Below are 20,112 nucleotides of genomic sequence, written 5' to 3'. Positions count from 1 at the left end.
TGGGTTCAAATCCAGTCTCAGACACTTAATAATTACCTAGCTGTGTGGCCTTGGGTAAGCCACTTAACCCCACTTGCCTTGCAAAAACCTAAAAAATAAAATAAAATAAAAATTTACTTCTGGTTTGCTAATCACCTACTTTAGTGTCCTTTAAGTTCCCTGAAACAAGACTCATACCCAGGCAAAGACCCAGGTTGTTGTTTTACTTGTAATCTTTGCATGATGTGTTGTCTCATTGTGTCTCTTTCTCTGTCTTTTTTTTTTTTAAAGGTGGATCGGATGTCTTTTCCATGTGGTTGCACTAAAGAGGGATGTAGTAATACAGCAGGTAGGATTGAATTTAATCCTATCCGAGTCCGGACTCACTTTTTGCACACAATAATGAAACTCGAACTGGAGAAAAACCGAGAGCAGCAAATTCCAACACTGAATGGCTGCCACAGTGAGATAAATGCCCACACTAGTTCTATGGGCCCTGCTGGCCACCCGGTGGAATATTCAATTGCGGAGAATTTTGAGATTGAAACAGAACCCCAAGCCACAGTGATGCATTTGCAGTCTGCAGAGGAGTTGGACTGTCAGGGGGAAGAGGAAGAAGAAGAAGAAGATGGGAGCAGCTTTTGTAGTGGGGTTACAGATTCGAGCACACAAAGCCTAGCACCAAGTGAATCAGATGAAGAGGAAGAGGAGGAGGAAGAGGAGGAGGAAGATGAGGAAGATGAGAAAGGAGATCACTTTGTGGAAGGGTTGGGCACTCATGCTGAAGTTGTGCCTCTTCCTTCAGTTCTTTGCTACTCTGATGGCACTACGGTACATGAAAGCCACTCTAAAAATGCCTCTTTTTACACTAGCTCTTCAACTTTATATTACCAAATAGACAACCATGCCCCAGGCACCACCAATCAAATTTCTGAGAACTATTCTGAAAGAGATACTGTTAAAAATGGTACCCTTTCTCTGGTGCCTTACAGCATGACATCAGAGCAGTTTGTTGACTATGCCCGACAAACAGAAGAGAGCTATGGTAGCTCCCATTACCCATCTGCAAACCCCTCCGTCATAGTCTGCTGCTCTTCGTCAGAAAATGATAGCCATGTGCCATGTAATAGCTTATATCCTGAACATAGGCCAAACCACCCTCAAGTGGAATTTCACTCTTATTTGAAAGGTTCTTCCCCAGAGAGATATGTTTCTACTTTGAATGGCGATAGTCACATAGTGGAGCATCCTGCTGAAAACTCCTTAAGCCTTTCAGAAAAGAGCAGATTGCACGAAGAATGCATCAAGTCATCAGTGATTGAGACCGTTCCCGTGTAGTAGGATAAGTTGTTCCAGAACCACCTTCCTATATTTAAATGCACTGTAATTTAAATGGATTTCCTAGACTCAGCATTGTTTTAAACTGGACCAAGAAAACTTGGATGTTCCAGATGATTTTGTTTCTTCTTTCTAGCTTTTGGGACAGTGACATTGCACAAATACAAAGTTCATATAAAGATTTTGAGATAAATCAGATGTTTTTGATATTTAAAAAAAAGAGCTAAATTTAAAAATGCATATTCCAGTCACTGACCCATCAAACTTTGTGAAACCTGCCAACCTGTATAGATCAAAGCTCCAAGTTTTTTGATTATCGGGCCTGTGCAAGATTATTATCTAATACTTGGAAATGATCAGATTTAGAATCCTAATTTTCAATCTATCTGAAATTGATGATGACTTTTTAATGTAAAAGTAATTATTGTAAGAAAAAGATTTAATTGTTCATATGTATTTTATTTATGGTAGTTTAGCAGATCTTGTTTTGATGGAAATTAACCTATGTTCATTTAAACTTAAGAGCCACACCAGAGCATGCCCACATGGATTGCATCTAGCGTTCCATCTACATTTTTATGAATATTACTAATACGATCTGCAGATACTTTCTTAAAGGTGAACTTGGCCTATTTTTGCTATTTTGAACAAATAAATGAATCTATTTGTGCAGGTCCATACACAATTTTCTCTAAAGGTAAGGGTTAGGACAATCGTCCTGCTAGGATCTGGATCAGTGCCTTCCCATAGCTAGTTCCAGGGAAGGAAGTAGAAGGAATTGCCACTTTAGAAACAAAAACAATAAAAATGGCATTGTCTTTGTTCTTAGCTTGTCTAGTAGCACCTTTGAGCCCTGTGCCCCCACATGGAAATGCACTTTAGTGCCCTTAGCAGTACCTGCTAAGGTGTAGGGACTGTGAAAATTTTAGGGGGTTAGGGGCTGGGGTAGAAAGTTGTATTTATCGTGGGGTTTATATGCTACAGTAGTTTTAAAATAATATTTTTTGTGAAAGAACAAATAAAGGTTTTCCTCAACCAGTTTGGGAATCTAAATCAGAGGTCAATAAGAGCAGAGTAATAATGCTGTCAGGTTATAGGAACCATGAAATGAACATGGATGGAGCAGACTTTTTTCCCCCTACACAAAAGACCAATCTTTGCAAAGTAGATGTTTAGAAAGATTCAGGTTTTATAATGAACAATTTGACTAGGGGCCATCACCCAAATATTCAACTAGGCCTTAAGTTTCTGAAGCATGATGAATTTCTCTTGCCTAGAACAATTAGCAGGAAAATCCAGAATGCATTATTTGCATTCTCATTACCTCATGTTCCCTTAACTTATTTAAGGAACAGACATATGAAATCTTAAACATGCACTCCTGGCCTTTAGATTATCTGCACTTGGTTTGCTGGAGAAGGATTTCTAGAATCCCATTTTTTTCTGTAAATTGACTTAGGTAACTAAATAGTGTGCACTACCTTTCTTTCAATGCAATATGACACTTCACCTGTTTCAGTATTTTGTCCTATTGATATGAAGTATCATATGTTGTATGTCGGTTTAAAATGTAGATTTGCCTTGCTGTTCAATGAATTGCTTCTTAATTTTTTTGTCTTTCAGACTTAGGTGTTTAAGGATATGGATTTAAGCATATTATAGAATTCCAACTCTGTAGATTTCATTCAGTACTCTCAAATATGCTTAAATTTCAATGGAAAACTCTTGCTAAAAGTTGGTGGAGAAAGGAAGGGTTAGGTAATTTGTTCCCTTGGCAGCTAAATCTTGGATAATTAAATTATATCTCCCTTTTCCCAGCTAACTGCACACACACTACCCCACTCCACAAACACACTGGCCTAAATGGGTAGCAAACAAGTAGACATTTCTCTCACTGTCAAAGGGCCTTTGGATTTCTTTCCCAGCAGGGAAGTAATATAGGCTAGTGGTGTTCCTTTAATAACCAACTTAAGCCATTAGACTTCATATTTTTATTTCATCCATTAAATATATTTGGTGAAGTTTCAGTTCATAGTGACTAATGTCTTCTCTCTATAGTAATAATCTAAAGAGTTCAGATCCCAAGTGATAATGAAAGGAATCCCTCAAAGGCAAGAGTCCCTCAAAACTCAACAAAGAAAAAAAGTATATTTAATATTTTTGCCAGACTATTAAATACACTTTTTAATATTAAAAAAAATCTTGAAATAGCCACAGTATAGCAATCTAGGCCTTGTTATTTGAAAGATCCAAAAAAGAGATCTGTGATATGTGACAGGGCTAAACAAAAGAAAGACTGGCTTCTCACCTGAGAACTATTTATAGGATTATTCGATTTAGTGAAAATTAACTTTCTGAGGCAACTACATATGATGATTTTACTCTTATCTATTATAACTGGCTTTTACTTTTGAGCTTTGCTTCCAAAGTGATCCCTATTCCAGCAGCTGCTTATTCTCATCCAGAATCAGGGGAGAGTTTGCAATGACCCTGTATATAGGCAAGAGAATTATCCCTTCCTTTTCTCCAACAAATTTTCCATAATTTCACTATCCAATTACCACCCCCCCCAAAAAAAAACCAAATTCTACAATATAGACCAACAGCATCCTGCCAGTTTCTTCCTTTTGTTCCCTCATAGAGTGTACCAGTTGTCAGTTATATAACTAATAATATGCAGAGGTATACTTTCACTTAAATTCTAATTGGACCTCATGGTCTGAAAAATATAATAATTTTTTATATCTTAGCATTTTTGAAAATATTTGATCAAAGATCTTATGTAGAGAGGTTTAAATATATAGATATACATACATATATGTATATAATATACAGATACACATGCATATATATATAGTATATATGCATATAAGTATAAGCATATATGCATGTGTATCTATATATCATATCTCTGTATGTATGTATGTATGTGTATGTATCTTTGAGTCTATTTCTATATTGATCTTTTTTCTGAATCAAGTTAATAGAACACAGAATTCCCACTGCCATTCCCCTGTTCCTTTATTCAACAATAACTGCCCACATGCATTTCTTCAGAGGTTAAAAAAAAAAGAATCATGTAGGAGTCAGCCAAATGAGAATTTGTAAGGTTCTCAGTACTGAGACTCAATAACTTGACCAGCATCTGTTGTATTGCCTCAACAATTGTTCTTCAGTTTTTTTCAGTTTTGTCTGACTCTTGCTACCGAACCAAATTATAGTCCCATTTGCCATAGAGTCTTTTAGTCATTCACAGCCCATTGTAAAACTTCTTTCTCCAGACCTTGTTTTACTTCCAACTCTGTGCCTTTTATAGGTCTTTACCTCTCAGTCACCTTTGAGACTGAACTGATTTACAAGTCAAGTAGTTGAAGCAATCTGCTGCCGCCATTGTATTTGGTGGTCCCTGGAAAGAAAGAGTGGAAGAACAAGATTATTGTACTGTTTATTCACTCTTCATTTCATCTCTTGACCATTGAGTTATAAGTAAAATGAGACAATTGTCTGCCTATATATCCTGTTAGATGAATGATAGACCTTTCCTTTTGAAACCAAGCACTTTATCTTGGTTAAAGAAACCATCTCTTCCCAGCAGACTAGCCAGAGATGAAAAGGAAAGTACCTGAAATGAAAAGATCCTACTACCAAGTGTGACCCAAGAACCCAGTCTTATATTTTAAAGTATCATTGTTCATTTGAACAGGCATGATTCAAGAGATTAAGAAATTGTGTTGAGTTATTGTATCATTATACAAATCTACCTTCAATATCATACTAGCCCTGGGTTGAATTCCAGTTTGTTAGTCAACAAACATTTATTGTGTACTTGCTATGTTTTGGGAATTGTGCTAAATACTGAAATGAACAAAATAAAAAAATCCCTCCTCCTTATTTTGAAGGAGCATACATCTATACACACACACACACACACACACACACACACATATATATGTATGTATATATATGTATGTATATATACAGAATATATGGAAGATAAGCTGACGGAAAAGGAGCATTAACAGTTAAGAGGGAGGAGGAAGTCTGTTTCAGATAAATTTTGAAGGAAACCAGAGGACAGGAAGTCCTTCAATTGAAAACTTGAGGTTTTAAAAGGACATACCTTTTGTTCTTATGTTTTGTTGTTCAGTTGTTTCAGTCAAGTCCAACTCTTTGTGACAAATTTGGGGCTTTCTTGGTGGAGATACAGTGGTTTGCCATTTCCTGCTCCAGCTCATTTTACTGATGAGGAAATTCAGGCAAATTAGGTTAAGTGACTTGCCCAAGACCACACAGCTAGTAAGTGTCTGAGGATAGATTTAGACTCAAATGACTCCAGTCCCTGCATTCTATCCACTGCCCAACCTAATTGCCCTTTCCTTATGATTTAAAGGGATGAAAATATTCAAAATGACTGGAAAACCCAGAATGTCTTCTACCAAGTTGCTATCTAGTACTAAATGCTAAGAGGATTTGTAGAGTTTGTTTCTGAGGGAAATTTGAGATAGAAAAATGCCATGAAATCTATCATGCAGCTTTTTTTTATTATAGCATTAATCTTTTTAATAATTTTATGAAATGTGTTCTAATGAACATTTTTCTTTAATTCTATGCATATCCTAAAATGATGCCTCTTTATTAAAGAACCATCCAGTACAGAGAATCCTTCTTCTCTCCCTTTGGGGAATATTTCATGAATCAAATCTGGAATAGAGAAAGGTTGGGTCAAATGAAAAGACATAAAATGAAGAGGAAGTTATTTATACCAGGCAGTTATCTTAATATTAGATCTACATGTGATTCTAAAATAATACAGACAAATCTCTACCAAACTATCTCAAATGGATGCTGAGTCACACACAGCAAAAATCCAGGAAAACTTCCAGGAAATCTCAGAAACAGCTTGGAACACTTTTTACAACATGATGTTTATATACAACTCACTGAACTTAACAAAACCCTCATTCCAAAGGCATGAGCTTGTTGTTTTGCACTCTTACCTTTGGCACCTTTAGAAAGATATGTTACCAAGTCACAGAAGTTGCATCAGCAGGAACTGGTGCTGCTACCTAAAACCTAGCTTTTAAGAATTACAGAAAAGCTTCCATTCAGTCCACTGGTGATGCCTATGTCTCTAAAAAACAGCACTCTGGTACTGGTAACCTAAGATGTCCATGGTCATGGTTTCTTAATCATTGGAATGTTTTATTGACCCTAGAAGTGATCTTAATCTTAAATATATTATAGACATCAAGAACTCACTCTTGAGAATGTTTTTGAGATCACTGGAATAGATCTAAAGTCTATGTTCTTAATCAGTCCCAAGAAAAGCTTTGATCCTGCGAATTCTGTTACAATTCTACAAAATAAATTTGTTTTTCAGGGCTAAAACTATACCATCTGCTTATGTGCACACAAGATGACTACTCTGGTCAGATGAGGTTTTTTTTTTTAACATGTAAAGGAGTTTTGTTGGTTTTTTTGAGCAGGAAAAACAATGTTAAAAATTTGAAAAACACTACTAAGATTAATAAAACAGTGCCTTGGGGAAAAATTATCTTGCCCAACTATAATCTATTAAGAGTCATAAAAAGAGACAGAGGAATGGTGGACTTGACTCTTGTTCTGCACCTTACAGCCAGATCTTGAAGGACTGAAGCCGGTTTGCAGAAGTGGTTGATTAAAAAGTTAATATCAGAATCACATAATGTTACAGATAGAAGAAATCTTAAGAGTTCATCTGGTTCAGTTACTCAGAACCCTAAATTTCACATCTGCTTCTGAGCAACCATCTCTTTTACTAACTGCTAGTTAAAAATCATTTGATGATTAGTTTAGACATCAGAAAGATTATGACACATTCTTTAAATGTTAGTGTATGGTTAGTAAGGATGCAAAATATTAGCTTTTGGAAATTTTTTAAAGAGTACTTCCTTCACATTTTGCCTACTGATTCTCTAAGACTGTGTCCTCCTAAACTGGCATCCTCTAAAATTCAATTTTTCTGACCTCATAATTTTTCCAGACTTGTTTTAAAGACACCCATGTAACTGGTAATGGTGAATGTAAATATTTTTCTCAATAGACCATGCTCATGGAGTCCAAGTGTGACCTGGGTTTTATCTAGTGTTAGGAATCCTTTCATTGGTCAAACTTCTTAGAGAAAATATTCGATGGTTTTTTTCACTCTGAGAATAACGAGGCCTTATTGGACAGAATCTTATAGAGGGCAAGAAGGTGTATCAGAACAGGGTCCAAATCAACAAGCAATTTCTTTCCTCTTTTGGGGGGATGAAGGGTTGAAAGGAGATACAGATTTAGAAAAAGAGCTTAAGTCACTTTTGATTACTCATTTTACTAGTGGCAACTAGAGGTCACCAACAACAACAGGGTAATTATTTTTATTAGGTAGTTTAAATTTCATTTTAATTCAATAAAAATATTTTTGTGGGATCATTTTCTTTCATTGCCAGTAAAAATAAAGAGGCAAATGAATGGTAATTAAAGTCATTTGATATTCAATGTACTAATTATATAATTCCTTTCTTTGATCACTTTATCCTTGTGATGTTAGTTAGTGGGATAACAATATTTAAAGTGAATGTGAGGTTTTTAAAATAATTTAAGAATCAAAAATGAATTAGAAGAAACCAAGAAAAAAATAGATTTAGATGGATACAGGTTGAAGGTTGGTTTAGGTTGTATGTAATTCTAGTTTTAGAGGAGATTCTTTATTGGATCTCTTTTTCCCCCTTTTCCTTTCTTTGGCTTCCTCCCAATTTTCTTATCTGGCTTCTTATCTGAACTCATTGCCAGAACAAAACTGGCAATCACTTGGTCAATTTGGAACCTATGACAGCAGAAAACTTGTGTTATATTGTAGGACAGCGTGCCACCTTGTCAGCCTTGTGGAATTTCAAAACCGGAAGGAACCCTTAAAGAGTTAGTTCAAACCCCTCAGTTAATAGATGAGGAAACTGAGGGTCACAGGGGTTAAATGTCTTGCCCAGTGTCATAAGGCTAATTACTGTCAGAGTCAGGATTCAAAACTAGTTTTCTTTGAAAAATCCCCTGACATTTCCCCCTAAACCAGGCTTCCTTCATTTTGTTGTAGCATTCCAAGAAAGGGTCTTAAAACCTTTGGTCTTGAATGTACCATTCATGATGTCAGGTTTTAAAACTTAGTAACTCTGACTTGAGTTTGTTTGATCCTTGGGTCCTACCATTCATTGTTAAATCTCTTCACTACGCTGAGCCTATTTCCTCATTTGCCAAATGAGGATAATAATACTTGAACTTTCACATACCTCATAGGGGGTGCTGAGGAAAGTGTTTTGCAAACTTAAAATTGCTATATAAATTGTTATTTACTATTACTGTTATTACCCTTTGACTTTGTTTAGTGGCATTTGCTTTTTTTCCATCCTAGCATGCAAACTTTCCCCATGTAGCCATCAATAAAGGTATCAGAATATTTTAGACCAATAATTCAGTGTAACTGTTGTTTGGGTTTGTCCTATGGACTTATACCCTATTTTATTTGTTTTTTTTCACATAGAAGAGATGAGAAAATATATATATATATATAAAAGTATAACCTAAAACTACGTTTTCCTAAATGAGAATTTAAAACAAAACAAAACACAAAAACCCTTGAATCTTTAGAGGTGAGGAATGAATTGCCTGCTTAAAACAACAACAAAGAAACAAAACCAATTCTGGCAACCAAGGAGATGTCTGTCTGTGTCTTGTTCTTAGAGAGGTTACTGGTGGCAAACTTATTTACTTTACATAACATTGTTGCTGTTAGACAAGAAGAGCTATTTATTTGTAAAGTCATTTCATCTGTCCCACAATCTAACTGTAGTTACCCTATCAATCAAGTTCACTCATTTGGGATCTTGATTAATTAGACACTGACCATGCTACAGAGACATCTTGGAATAGTTTGGCCTTTTCCAGGTTGCTTTAACAACAAAGACAAGCTGTGTGTGAATGAGGGACAATTTGGGGCTCTTTGATACTCTTCAGATCTTAAAAGTCTAAGATTGGAAGATTTCTAGAGGTCATCTGGCCATCCATCTACCTCCAGGGAAGACTGTCTCCCAGGCATGCATGACCTAAAAGGATAGATACTCATTTATTCTTACACATCTCCAGGGAAGGTTTCCTTGGTAACCCAATCATTTTCCTTAGTTTCATCCTACAATTGCAAAGTATCTTGGCAGGTCTTTAAGGACTAAGCACCTGGCAACAGTTGTGGTGATTTGGCCCATTATATCAGTATTCAAATCTAGATGTGTTTTAACCATCATTTTAGGTTTCTACAAAACTACCAACAGCTTCATTTTTTTTCTCCCTAATAAGAGATAGTAGTGTTGGTAAAATGGTTGGTGATCTCCAGTTCTTTCTGCAAAGTTATTGCTATTTGATGATTGGGGAGATGTCTGGAAGAGTGATTGTTCCAGATCCCCAGGGGGAAGTCAGCATCCAAGCTAGGATCAGGTGGCTTGACTTTTAAGCTAGACTGTTTTCTGAGACATTACAGACACAAAGACTGAGCTTTTCTTGGCCCTCAAGCTATAGGTGCTCCTTTATTAACCTCCCTTTCATCTGAAACAATAATTCAGAGCTTTCTCTCTCTCCTTGGGAGACTACACTAGTTTTGGAGGGGGGGGGGGGAGGGAAAAGAATCAAAATCTCCTGAGACCCAGCAACCAGCAAGCTCACTCAGTCTCTTTGTCTCCAAGTTAGTTAAACAGCAGCAGCCTGCCTTCTCAGGGTTCTTGGAAATGATTTGAAAAGCTGTCATGTTGATGAGGGCTGAAAAAGGAGGGAGAAATGCCTAGAGCAAACCAGGGTGGTGACTTTTCTGACAGCATGATTTGACACATGCATTCCTGCATGTTTAGAGGTACTCTGATGAAATTTTCAAATTCAGTCTCTACCATGGTCAAGCAAGGGATATTCCTTTTTACAAAAATCACATTAAAAGAGGGGGTTTTTAACCTTTTTGTCCTGGAACCCTTTGGCAATCTGGCTAACCCCTTCTTAGAATGATGTTTTTTAAAAATAAAATATGTAAGATTACAAAGGAAAGCAATTATATTGAAATAGTTAATTTATTTTTTAAGTTCATGGAGCTTAGGTTAGGAACCTCTGTGTTAAAAAATACATTTTCCCCCCATTGAAATTATAATTCTTTCCCTGTCCCTTCCATATTGAACAGACTTGGATATATCTGGAAAGAAAATATTAGCATTGGTCAAACTCTATGGCAAAATAGAAATAAACCTCACCCCAAAGTATTGGATTATTTCCCTGCAGCTGCTTCTCTTCCCTGCAAACATCCTGATGCCCTTGTGTGAAAACCACAGCTCTGCTTTGAATACCAGTGCACATAAACTACCTTATCTGCTTTAAAAAAAAAAATTCTCTATTATTCATGTAAAGACTGCTTAATGATTTGACCCTTGTTTTAATGGACTGTAGGCACTTCTCTGGAAATATGTCTGAAGTATTTTTGTGAAACATGTTCAAAAGTGTTTGGTGTAAAATAAGTTCTAGACATTTACAGTGCAGAAATAAATAGTCAAAAAGCTGTAGATTGCAACTCTGGTTCCTAAGAGCCTCTGCCGTTATTGTGTCTTAGTACAGTTGATCTGCTTTCTCTTTATTTTCTTGCATTTCTTGTGTAATAGCCTTTTAAGATAAAATTATTAATACATATGTACTGGTTAATGCCTGTTAACATGGAACATGGCATTTTGCTATTTCCATGTTTCACTCAGCTTCACAGGGTATAAAAATATCAATTTGGTAGGAAAAAGGTCACCTGACATTGATCTTCAAAAGTGCATTTCCCTTCCCCTCCCCCCATTTGAAAAGTATCATTGGTTGCATGGACAAATGTCACCGATTGTAGTTGTTTTTGCCTTCAGTGATCTGATTTTTAAAAGTCAATAATGTCTCTGCATTCAATCTTGAATGGCAGCAGTTGTCAAGGGATTCTACTAATAGAATGAATGTAATAGTAAATTAGAGAAAGACTCCAAAGCACTGTGAGGTCTCTTTCAGTCTTTAGAAATTGTTTGTTAGGATTTTAGGCACTATTTCCACACAAGGGAAGTCTTCTTTTCACAGAGTATAGGGCTATTTGGTGGAAAAGTGGTGGATTTTGGTTTTTCTGTGTGTTTGTGTGTGTGTGTATGTGTGTGTGTGTGTGTGACACACACACACACACACGCACACACACACTAGCTTTTCCTTTTAATACAACCAAAAACTAGAGTAGTATAATATATTTACCATTACAATGGGGTTATGTTTTTCATTTATTTTTGTTGTTGCTATTGTTCAATTATTATTACTTCTGTAGATAGGAATAGTACCATAAGAGCTGTTTTTTATTACTGTTACAGTAACCTGCTGACTTGTAAGAGGTGAAAAGGACAAATGTTAAACAAAAATCCATACTGATAGTCATTTTACACTAGAACCTCATGTTATATGTTATACATTAGATTGATTTCTCTTGTGCATAAGCTATAACATCAAAGATGCCAAAGGGTAAATGAAATAAGCTACAATAATATTCAACAGAAGTTAACCTGGACCTTATGTTGTAATAATTTATTCATATTAGCTGTAGTCTTCTGTATTTATATTTTCTGTATTTATTATGAATGATATGAAAAATTGATGTATTTATTGTGGCTTATTATTGAAGTGTATATATTACCAATGAGCATTTTTAAGTATTAATCTGATTTCTTTTGTTAGTGGCACTTGTATTATGCTGTACTTTTTATTATATATTGTACAATATATTGTCCATTTGTTTGCAGCAAAGTAAAACAGGTTTCTACATTATATCAACTACTGCATCTCTGAACTTTGCATCCTTTATAACTTAGTCCTAAAACTGCAACATTACACTTATTCCCACAAGATAACTGGCAAGCGTACTTCCCTTTATGTAAAATTTGTGAGTCAATTCAAGCTGGGTTAGTAGCAGTTAATTTGCATTTAATTTCCTAAATGTTTTGCCCCCTGTTTTTTTTATTTTTAATTAATAAGTGACTCCATCAACCCAAGCTTTCTCCAGCTTTTCCTACAATGGATTGATTAGGTAAACAAAAGCAAAAGCCTAGCCTGTTTGTTTACAACTCCAAGTTACCTCTACAGATTGGATTCTTTTGCAAAGCAAAATGCATTAGAATGAGGACAATCAATCTCTAATTTAGTTATCTGGTGAAGTTCAGTTTTTCTACTTTAAAGTAGTGCTAACTAGGCATTCATATTGTTATAATAATATATGCCAATAAGTTGGCTGCTTAATGCTCAAAAAGTATTCATTTCAGGAGCAGGCCTGGGGACTGAAACTGTTTTTTTCAAGAATTTATTGTGATATATATTTGTAATTAGTTTTGTTATCTTTGCCAACCCAAGGTGAGAAAAGGGAGAATTTGAAACTGAAAATAAATTAAAATTGAATTTTAATTTTTTTAAAAGAACTTAGCCTTAAGTGAAGAGTTGGGGAGTAAATTTATGATACCGATAAGTATCATGTACCAAAACAACCAATTGAGAAGTGGCAAGGTTTTCAGTGAACAAAGAGAAATGTGAACAGAAATTTTATAGAAGTTTTTTCCATTTTATCCTCACAATTCTGGGAGTTAGGTACTATATTATACTCATCTTACAAATGGGAAAATTGTGGCTGAGATTGGGTAAGTGACTTGCCTAGGGTAACATAGCTAGTAAAATATGAGGTATCATTTGAACTGAGCTCTTCCTGACCCAAAGGACCACCCCTCTATCCACTGAGACACTTGACTGCCCCACCTAGGTAACATGTGGAATGAAGCCAGATTGCAAAGAGTTTTGAAAACTCTTATTATAAAAGTATGCTTTTTGTCCCTGTAAATCAGATCATTGAAACCCCCTTGAAGATACTTGATAGAATGAAAACAATGTTTTAGAAAGATGAGCACAAAGCAGTAACAGACTTAGAGCCATCTAAAAAGGATTTGACTAAAAGTTCTAGTGAAGATACAGATTTGGGAGTGAATAAATATTTATTGAGTGCATATTCTGTGCAGAATACTCTCTCTGAGGCTCAGGAAGTGATACACATGTGGGTAAAAATGTGATCTCTGCCTTTATGAAACTTTTAAGTCTAGGAAGGGTTAGTCAAGACACATACAGCTAGATAGTATGGTGGATAGGATGGGAGTTTGAATCAGACCTCAGATACTTGACACTTACTACCTGTATGACCTTGGACAAGTCACTTAACCCTGATTGCCTCACATCCAGGACCATCCATCTCCAGTCATCCTGATTCATATCTGGTCACTGGACCCAGATGGTTCTGGAGGAGAAAGTGAGGCAGGTGACTTAGCACAGCACCCCCTCACTCAAATCCAATTCATGTGCTTGTCATGGTATCACAATGTCATCAGAATGAAGGAAAAAAAATAGAAAAACGTCATTCAGGACACATGCAAAAATCTAAGAAAGTATGCATGTAAAGTGATAGAAGTTATTAGAATTAGGGAAGGGAATAATTATTAACTACATTCTTATGCAAGGCATTATACTAAATTTAGTCCTCAAAACAACTCCATGAGGTGAGTGTCTCATTTTACAGTTAAGGAAACTGAGGCACTTTGAGGCTAAGTGACTTACCCAAGATCATACAGTTATTAAGATCAAATTTGAACTCAGAACTTTATGACTCTAGACCCAATGCTGTATCTACTGTACCACTTAGATCTCTAGAACCTTAGAGATGAACAGAGAAGTCTAAGGCCTATGAGTCTTGGGGATGTGTATATTCAAAATGGAAAGAAGAAAAGATAAGACTAGAGAAAGGAAATCTTAGTGATTTGGTTAGGTAAGGAGAGGGTTACTGTATCCTTCTGCAATGTAAACATAAGTCCTTTCCTAAGAATTTGTGCCTGGTCCCTCTTCATAGGATCCATATTACTTAGTCTCCTTGGTTTAAGGACTGCATAAGCGTCACTTTGAAGAATGTATCATTTTGGGTGGCTAGGTGGCACAGTGGATAGAGTGCTGACCTTGGAGTCAGGAGTACCTGAGTTCAAATTCGGCCTCAGACACTTAATAATTACCTAGCCGTGTGGCCTTGGGCAAGCCACTTAACCCCATTACCTTGCAAAATCTAAAAAAAAAAAAAATGCATCATTTCATTATTCTTCAGGAATAACTTTTCTCAGCAATCTAAACTTCCAGTTGGCATCTCCTTGATGTGGGGGGAAGGGAGGTTCCCTATGATAATTACCAGGATAGGATGTTGGCCATCACCATCACCACTATGCTAGCAAGTCATGGCCTTTGCCTCTTTAGCAAGGCAATTACCTGAATCATTCAGATGGAAATTTTATTTTTGCTTGAATTAGCCAGAGAATTGAAGCAGAAATAGGCCTTTTCAATTGAAAAATGGAAGTAATTGCCCTTCTCAACCAGGGAGAGACTGCTGGTGAAGAAGGGGAGAATGGTCTCCCCAAATCCATTTGCCAAACAATACCTGACTTTCCCTGGGGACTTTCCTTGACCTAGTTGCTCAGCAGGAGCAAATTTGATGCTTGCTACCTCTTGGGTGTGTGAGTAATAAAGTCAAGTAAGCAAACCTACTGCAGAAGAATGATTCATCCAGTTTTCTTCTCTTTCTGGTCAGCTCTAAGGTTTCTAAGCACATACTTTCTGGAAGGAACTGGAAAAAAGAGATTCCACATGAGATGTCAAATGGGGATTAGACCCAGGTGCATGAGAAAAAAACTGTTCTAAGATGAATTTTAGTGAGAGGTCTGGGCAAGTAGATAGAGAAAAGTCTGCCATCCAGGCATCATCACCACCATCATCATTATAATTAAGGAAGCTGAGTACTTTCTATGGGCATGTTTAACCTGAAGAAAAAAGTGCTATACTAAAAACTTTGCAATTATTATCTCATTTAATGGGAGGTAGGTATAATTATTATCCACATTTTACAGATGAGGAAACTAAGGCAGAGGTAAAGTGACTTGCCCAGATCTCTGTAACCACAGGCCGCTCTAACCACTCTGCTACCTGCTGTCTCTATGGCATTAATTATAAGGGAAAACCAAGAAAGAAACTAATAATAAGGTCACAGCAGCCAGAGGACAGAAAGCAATGTTCTTTGTATTGTCCTATGTGACAGAAGCTTATCTAATGGTTAAAATTTTTCATTTGTGTTCATTCACCGATGAGGGATTGTATGCACAGCAAATACTGAGGGTGGGGAATCTTTGGGAATGGAGGGATTGGAAAATGAAATTTAGTAGTAGTAGTAGTGTGTGAAGCCTAGAGTTCCTGTGTTCAAATCTAACCTCAAGACTACCAGCTGTGTGACCCTGAGCAAGTCACTTCACCCTGTTTGCCTCAGTTTCCTCATCTATAAAATGAGTTGGAGAAGGAAATGGCACTGTCCACTGTCTCTGCCAAGAAAACCTCAAATGGAATCAAAATTGGTTGAATATGACTGAAAATGACTTAACATTGAGTAAGCTTTCATGTGTTCACAGCAAAAGAAATGGAAGCCACTGTCTCAGTTCTTTTGAAAAGTTTATACTTGGGAAACAGGAGTGACAAGCGAGCCACAAACTGAAATTAGTGACCAGCTGTGAAATCCATCCGAAAACTTTTTTTCCCCTAAGCTTTGTTAGGTTATTTTAACTTTGCAACGGCTCCCCCTCCTGGACAACTTGCTGAACTTTCTTTAAGATTCTTCAATCCTAAAATGCAATTAAAGATCAGAGAGGATCATATATTTAGATTTAGAAAGATAAAGTCACGTAGCTAAATGCTCCCATTTTACAGATAAAAAAAATGAAGGCCTAAAGAGGTTTAAGTGACTTCTTTGAGGTCACACGAGTAATGAGTACAGAGCACATATTAAAAACCAGATGCTTTAATTGGGGGAGGGGGAATTTCCACTATACTATAATGTAAAGACTTAAGATAAAAATAAGGGGATATTTAGGTTTTAAATTTATTTTGAAAGATAATGTTAAACTTTAATAATGTCATAATAAAGTATATTTTGTCTTCAGGTCAATTAAAAATAAGGGAACTGACTTAAAAAACAAGCTTTAGTCAACCAGAATTTGTCTTAGTTTTATTTATAACCAAAAAGTGTTCTGGAAATTTGACCTTCAAACACTGCTTTATACCTAAAACACCAAGACTTGTAGGTCATATAATGGCTTCTGGGTTTTCTTCAATCTCTGAGATCTGAATCACAGAATTTGAGAACTGGAAAACTTTAACAGGCCCCTAGACCAATATTTGCAATAAAGGAATCTTCACTATTAAGATAATGTGCAAATCCAGTCACTGCTTAAAAACTCCCAGGAAAAGAAAGTCCATCCCACTTTTGGACAGCTCTAATTATTAGTTAGGAAGTTTTTCATATCTACTCTGGCCTCTCTGGGACCTGTTAGAACATATGTGAATCTTCCTACATATTACAATCCTTTAACTACTTGAAAACAGTTATGTTCACACTGTCTTTTTTCTTCAGGTTAAACATGCCCAGTTCCTCCAACCAATCCCATTTCCGTCAAATTATTCACATTATAGAAGGGAGACACTTAGGCCAGGGCTGATGATGTTTCTCCTCTTCTGAAAATTGTGTACAGGAGTGTCCTAAATTGGGATGGGCCACACCACCCAACAAAGCCTTGTCAAGGGCAGCAAAATAAGAAATTCTGTATGAGGCCATTGACAAGGTTTTGTTGGGTGATGTGGCCCAGAAGAGCTAAAAGGTTGGATACCCCTGCTTTCAAGTCTGAGGTATATTATTGTGATACTTTTAGTCATGGCAGATCCTTATCCTGTAATGACTGTTTTGATATTTGGAAAAAGTAACTCAGAGCTTAGTCTGGAAAATATATTATCAAATTTGAACAAATCATTTGAGGCCCTCTAGCTGCAGGGGGCTTTCCCCAGGAAGTGAGAATTGGGGGTGGTTTCCCCAGATCTACATTGTAATCCACCCATTAGAATTAAAATGTAAATAGAGATTATCTTTTATCATATTTTTAACACAGCAGCTAGCTCAACCAACTAGAACAAGATCAAATTGAGTAATTGATCTGTATTTGAAAATAGTTGAAAGTATCACAGAGCCAAAGTTGGTAAATATAACAGCAATCAAATTTAGTCAGATTATTTTTGATAAAACTAAATATAATCATAAAATTCAGGGTTTTTTGCATGACTGATAAACTAGGTTTGTTTGCAAAAAGTTTCAAGGTTTCGGTTTGTAAGGGTTGTGAGTATAGCATAAAGCCTCTTCAATATCTACTTGGAAGAACAATATTTATTTGAATGTTTAGATTCTGTTTGTCTAAGAGGAAACATGTCAAAACATATAGAAGATTACCTTTGGAATCAGAAAGAGGCCTGTCCTACATGTACTAGCTGTGTAGCCTTGGGCAAGTCACCTATCTAAGCTCTCAGGGCTCAGGCAACTCTCAAAGACAAATTGCCAACTTGAACAGGTTGAAAGAATATAATAGTCACCACCACCACTGCCACCGTTGCCACCTCCATTTATATAGCCTACAATGTACCAGACACTGCTAAGTGATTTACAAATAGTATCCTTTTTGTTCCTCAAAGCAATCCTGGGAGGTAGATGCTATAATTATCATTATTTTGCATTCAAGGCAAATGAAGTGAGCAGAGATTTATTGTCCAAGTCACATAGCTAGTGTTCAAGACCAGATTTAAACCCAGCAAAAGGAGTTTTCTTGACTCCTGTGCCAACTAGCTGCCCCCTGTAATAGCAAAGAGTATTGGAATTGGTTTGGGAAGACCTCAGTTCAGAGCTCACCTCTGGCACTTGATAATAGTTGGGTGAACATAGGTAGATAAATTACTTTACACCTGGGAGTCTTAGGCAACTCTTTTTAAGACTTTATTACAAGAGAATTGTAATCTTCGATACACTTACATGCTTATTTTTAAAAATCAATCGATGACTTTATATCCAGAAGAACATCAGTAAAAGTTTTCTATCATTTTACTATTATCAAGAAAACCAATTTAATAGCTATTATGGGGTTAAATGCTTACTGAGCTATGAACTATGATTAATAGAGGCAGGGTTTATTTGACAAAAACATATTGATATTGAAAATTTTATGCCTTTTACAAGATCACAGTAATATAAAAGATTATTTATACTAGCAGGATGAACTATATCTGCTTAATTTCCACATATTTAAATGGTCAGTCCTAAATAGGTTTTAAAAATTATTCTTTAGTGTTACCAATAAAAGGGTTATATACTTTAGGTGATTTGGAAGAAAGAATATTTCTCCTATAGAGAAATAATGAATTCAGGGCTTCCCTTTTCCCCCATATACAAAAAAAAAAAATTGTGTCAGTAGAGGAGGCTGGTGTAGCCTTTTGGAAATAAAATACAATTTAATTTGAAGCTTTTTTTAAAGAAGAGACCTAGAAGAGGTTAAACTCACCTGATTTAAAGTACTAAATACCCTTAATGAGTCTATTGATTTAGCCAAAATAAATGCCCTGACCCATGCTTTGACCCAGAGGTTTCCTGACATTGATTTGGAGAACAGAGCAGTGAAGTGAGAAGAGCAGTAATCCAAGACCCCAAGTCTTATGGACAGGAGACCTAGTGTCAGGATACTGATAGGGTGATGGAGCTGGAAGAGCACTAAATGCAACTGTGGATCCCACAATATTTTATAAGAAAAAATATCAGCAACTGGGTAGCCCATTCATTATTAGAGATCAATGGTTACTCACCTTGAGAAGAACTGAAGCAAATTCTTTTTCCTCTACTCTCTCCTATTCATTTCACTTCACAGGTTCTTCCAAGGTAGAAAGTGTAGAATGGGTTCCACTAGTAATCCTCTGTCTTAGTTACTAAAGGATGGAATCCTTGTCCTCCCGGAAACTCAATACACATTTTTATTCACATTCAGCTTGTGGGTGGCATAGCAATTTAGATTTTTTTTGGGGGGGGGGGGGCTGCCCCATCTCCCATTTCCTCTGGAAAGCCCCTGCAGCAGAGGCCCTCAACATAGCTATACAAGCCCTCTTCTTAAGCATTTTCTTTCATTTGAAACTGGAAGTACAGCAAAAATTGAATGTGTATTGACTCTGGAGCACAGCCTTGTTACTGCTACTGTTACTGCTTGAATGTCTTGCTTGTATTAACTGATCTTTCTAACTTTAATTATACAGTGGGACAGGTCTTGAATTGAGTCACAGTCTATTCCAGGTAATAGCCATTAAGAAGCACACCCAAAACTTGTCCTTTATTTTTTGCAAAATCTCAGCAAAATCACTGGAATTTAAAGAGGACTTAGATATGCTACTAACAGTGAAACAAGACATCTTTGTAGTCAGTACATTGAAGTCATTAAAGGGAAAGATGTCAATCTCAATTTATCAAATTGTCCATGAAAACTGTTGAAATAGAGAGGGAGCAGGGAGCTGTGAAAGGGAATGCTGGACTGGAATTAAGAGAACCTGAGTCCTCCTTCTGGTTTAGTAGTTATTGTTCAGTCATTTTTTTCAATTGTATCCCATTCTTTGTGACCTCATTTGGTCTCATCCACTATTGTGAAAACTGTCTGTTGACCTTGGATAAAAGACAGTATTACTTCAACAATGAGGTCTTAGATTAAAGATTTCTTTAGCAATTGTAAAAGATTTAGTCACCTCCTCTTTTTGCCCTAGCACTTGGAAGGTTGTCTCAATTGAATA

General features: G+C 36.3%; 1 protein-coding gene across 7 annotated transcripts in view; it reads left to right on the top strand.

Moving 5' to 3' along the window:
• The window catches only part of CSRNP3 (cysteine and serine rich nuclear protein 3), a 207,813-nt gene extending 195,416 nt beyond the window's left edge, over nt 1-12,397 (top strand). For all 7 annotated transcript variants that reach the window (XM_074215811.1, XM_074215814.1, XM_074215813.1 and 4 more), the window contains one exon: nt 271-12,397. In XM_074215811.1, the coding sequence (XP_074071912.1) occupies nt 271-1,317 (1,047 nt within the window). In that variant the 3' untranslated portion in view covers nt 1,318-12,397. The remainder of the gene's footprint in view (nt 1-270) is intronic.
• The last annotated feature ends 7,715 nt before the right edge of the window (nt 12,398-20,112 follow it).

Source organism: Macrotis lagotis, chromosome 1 (genome assembly GCF_037893015.1).
Source record: "Macrotis lagotis isolate mMagLag1 chromosome 1, bilby.v1.9.chrom.fasta, whole genome shotgun sequence".
Classification (NCBI taxonomy): Eukaryota; Metazoa; Chordata; class Mammalia; order Peramelemorphia; family Peramelidae; genus Macrotis; species Macrotis lagotis.
Note: the sequence above shows the minus strand (reverse complement) of the source record. Positions and strands in the feature narration are given on the sequence as shown.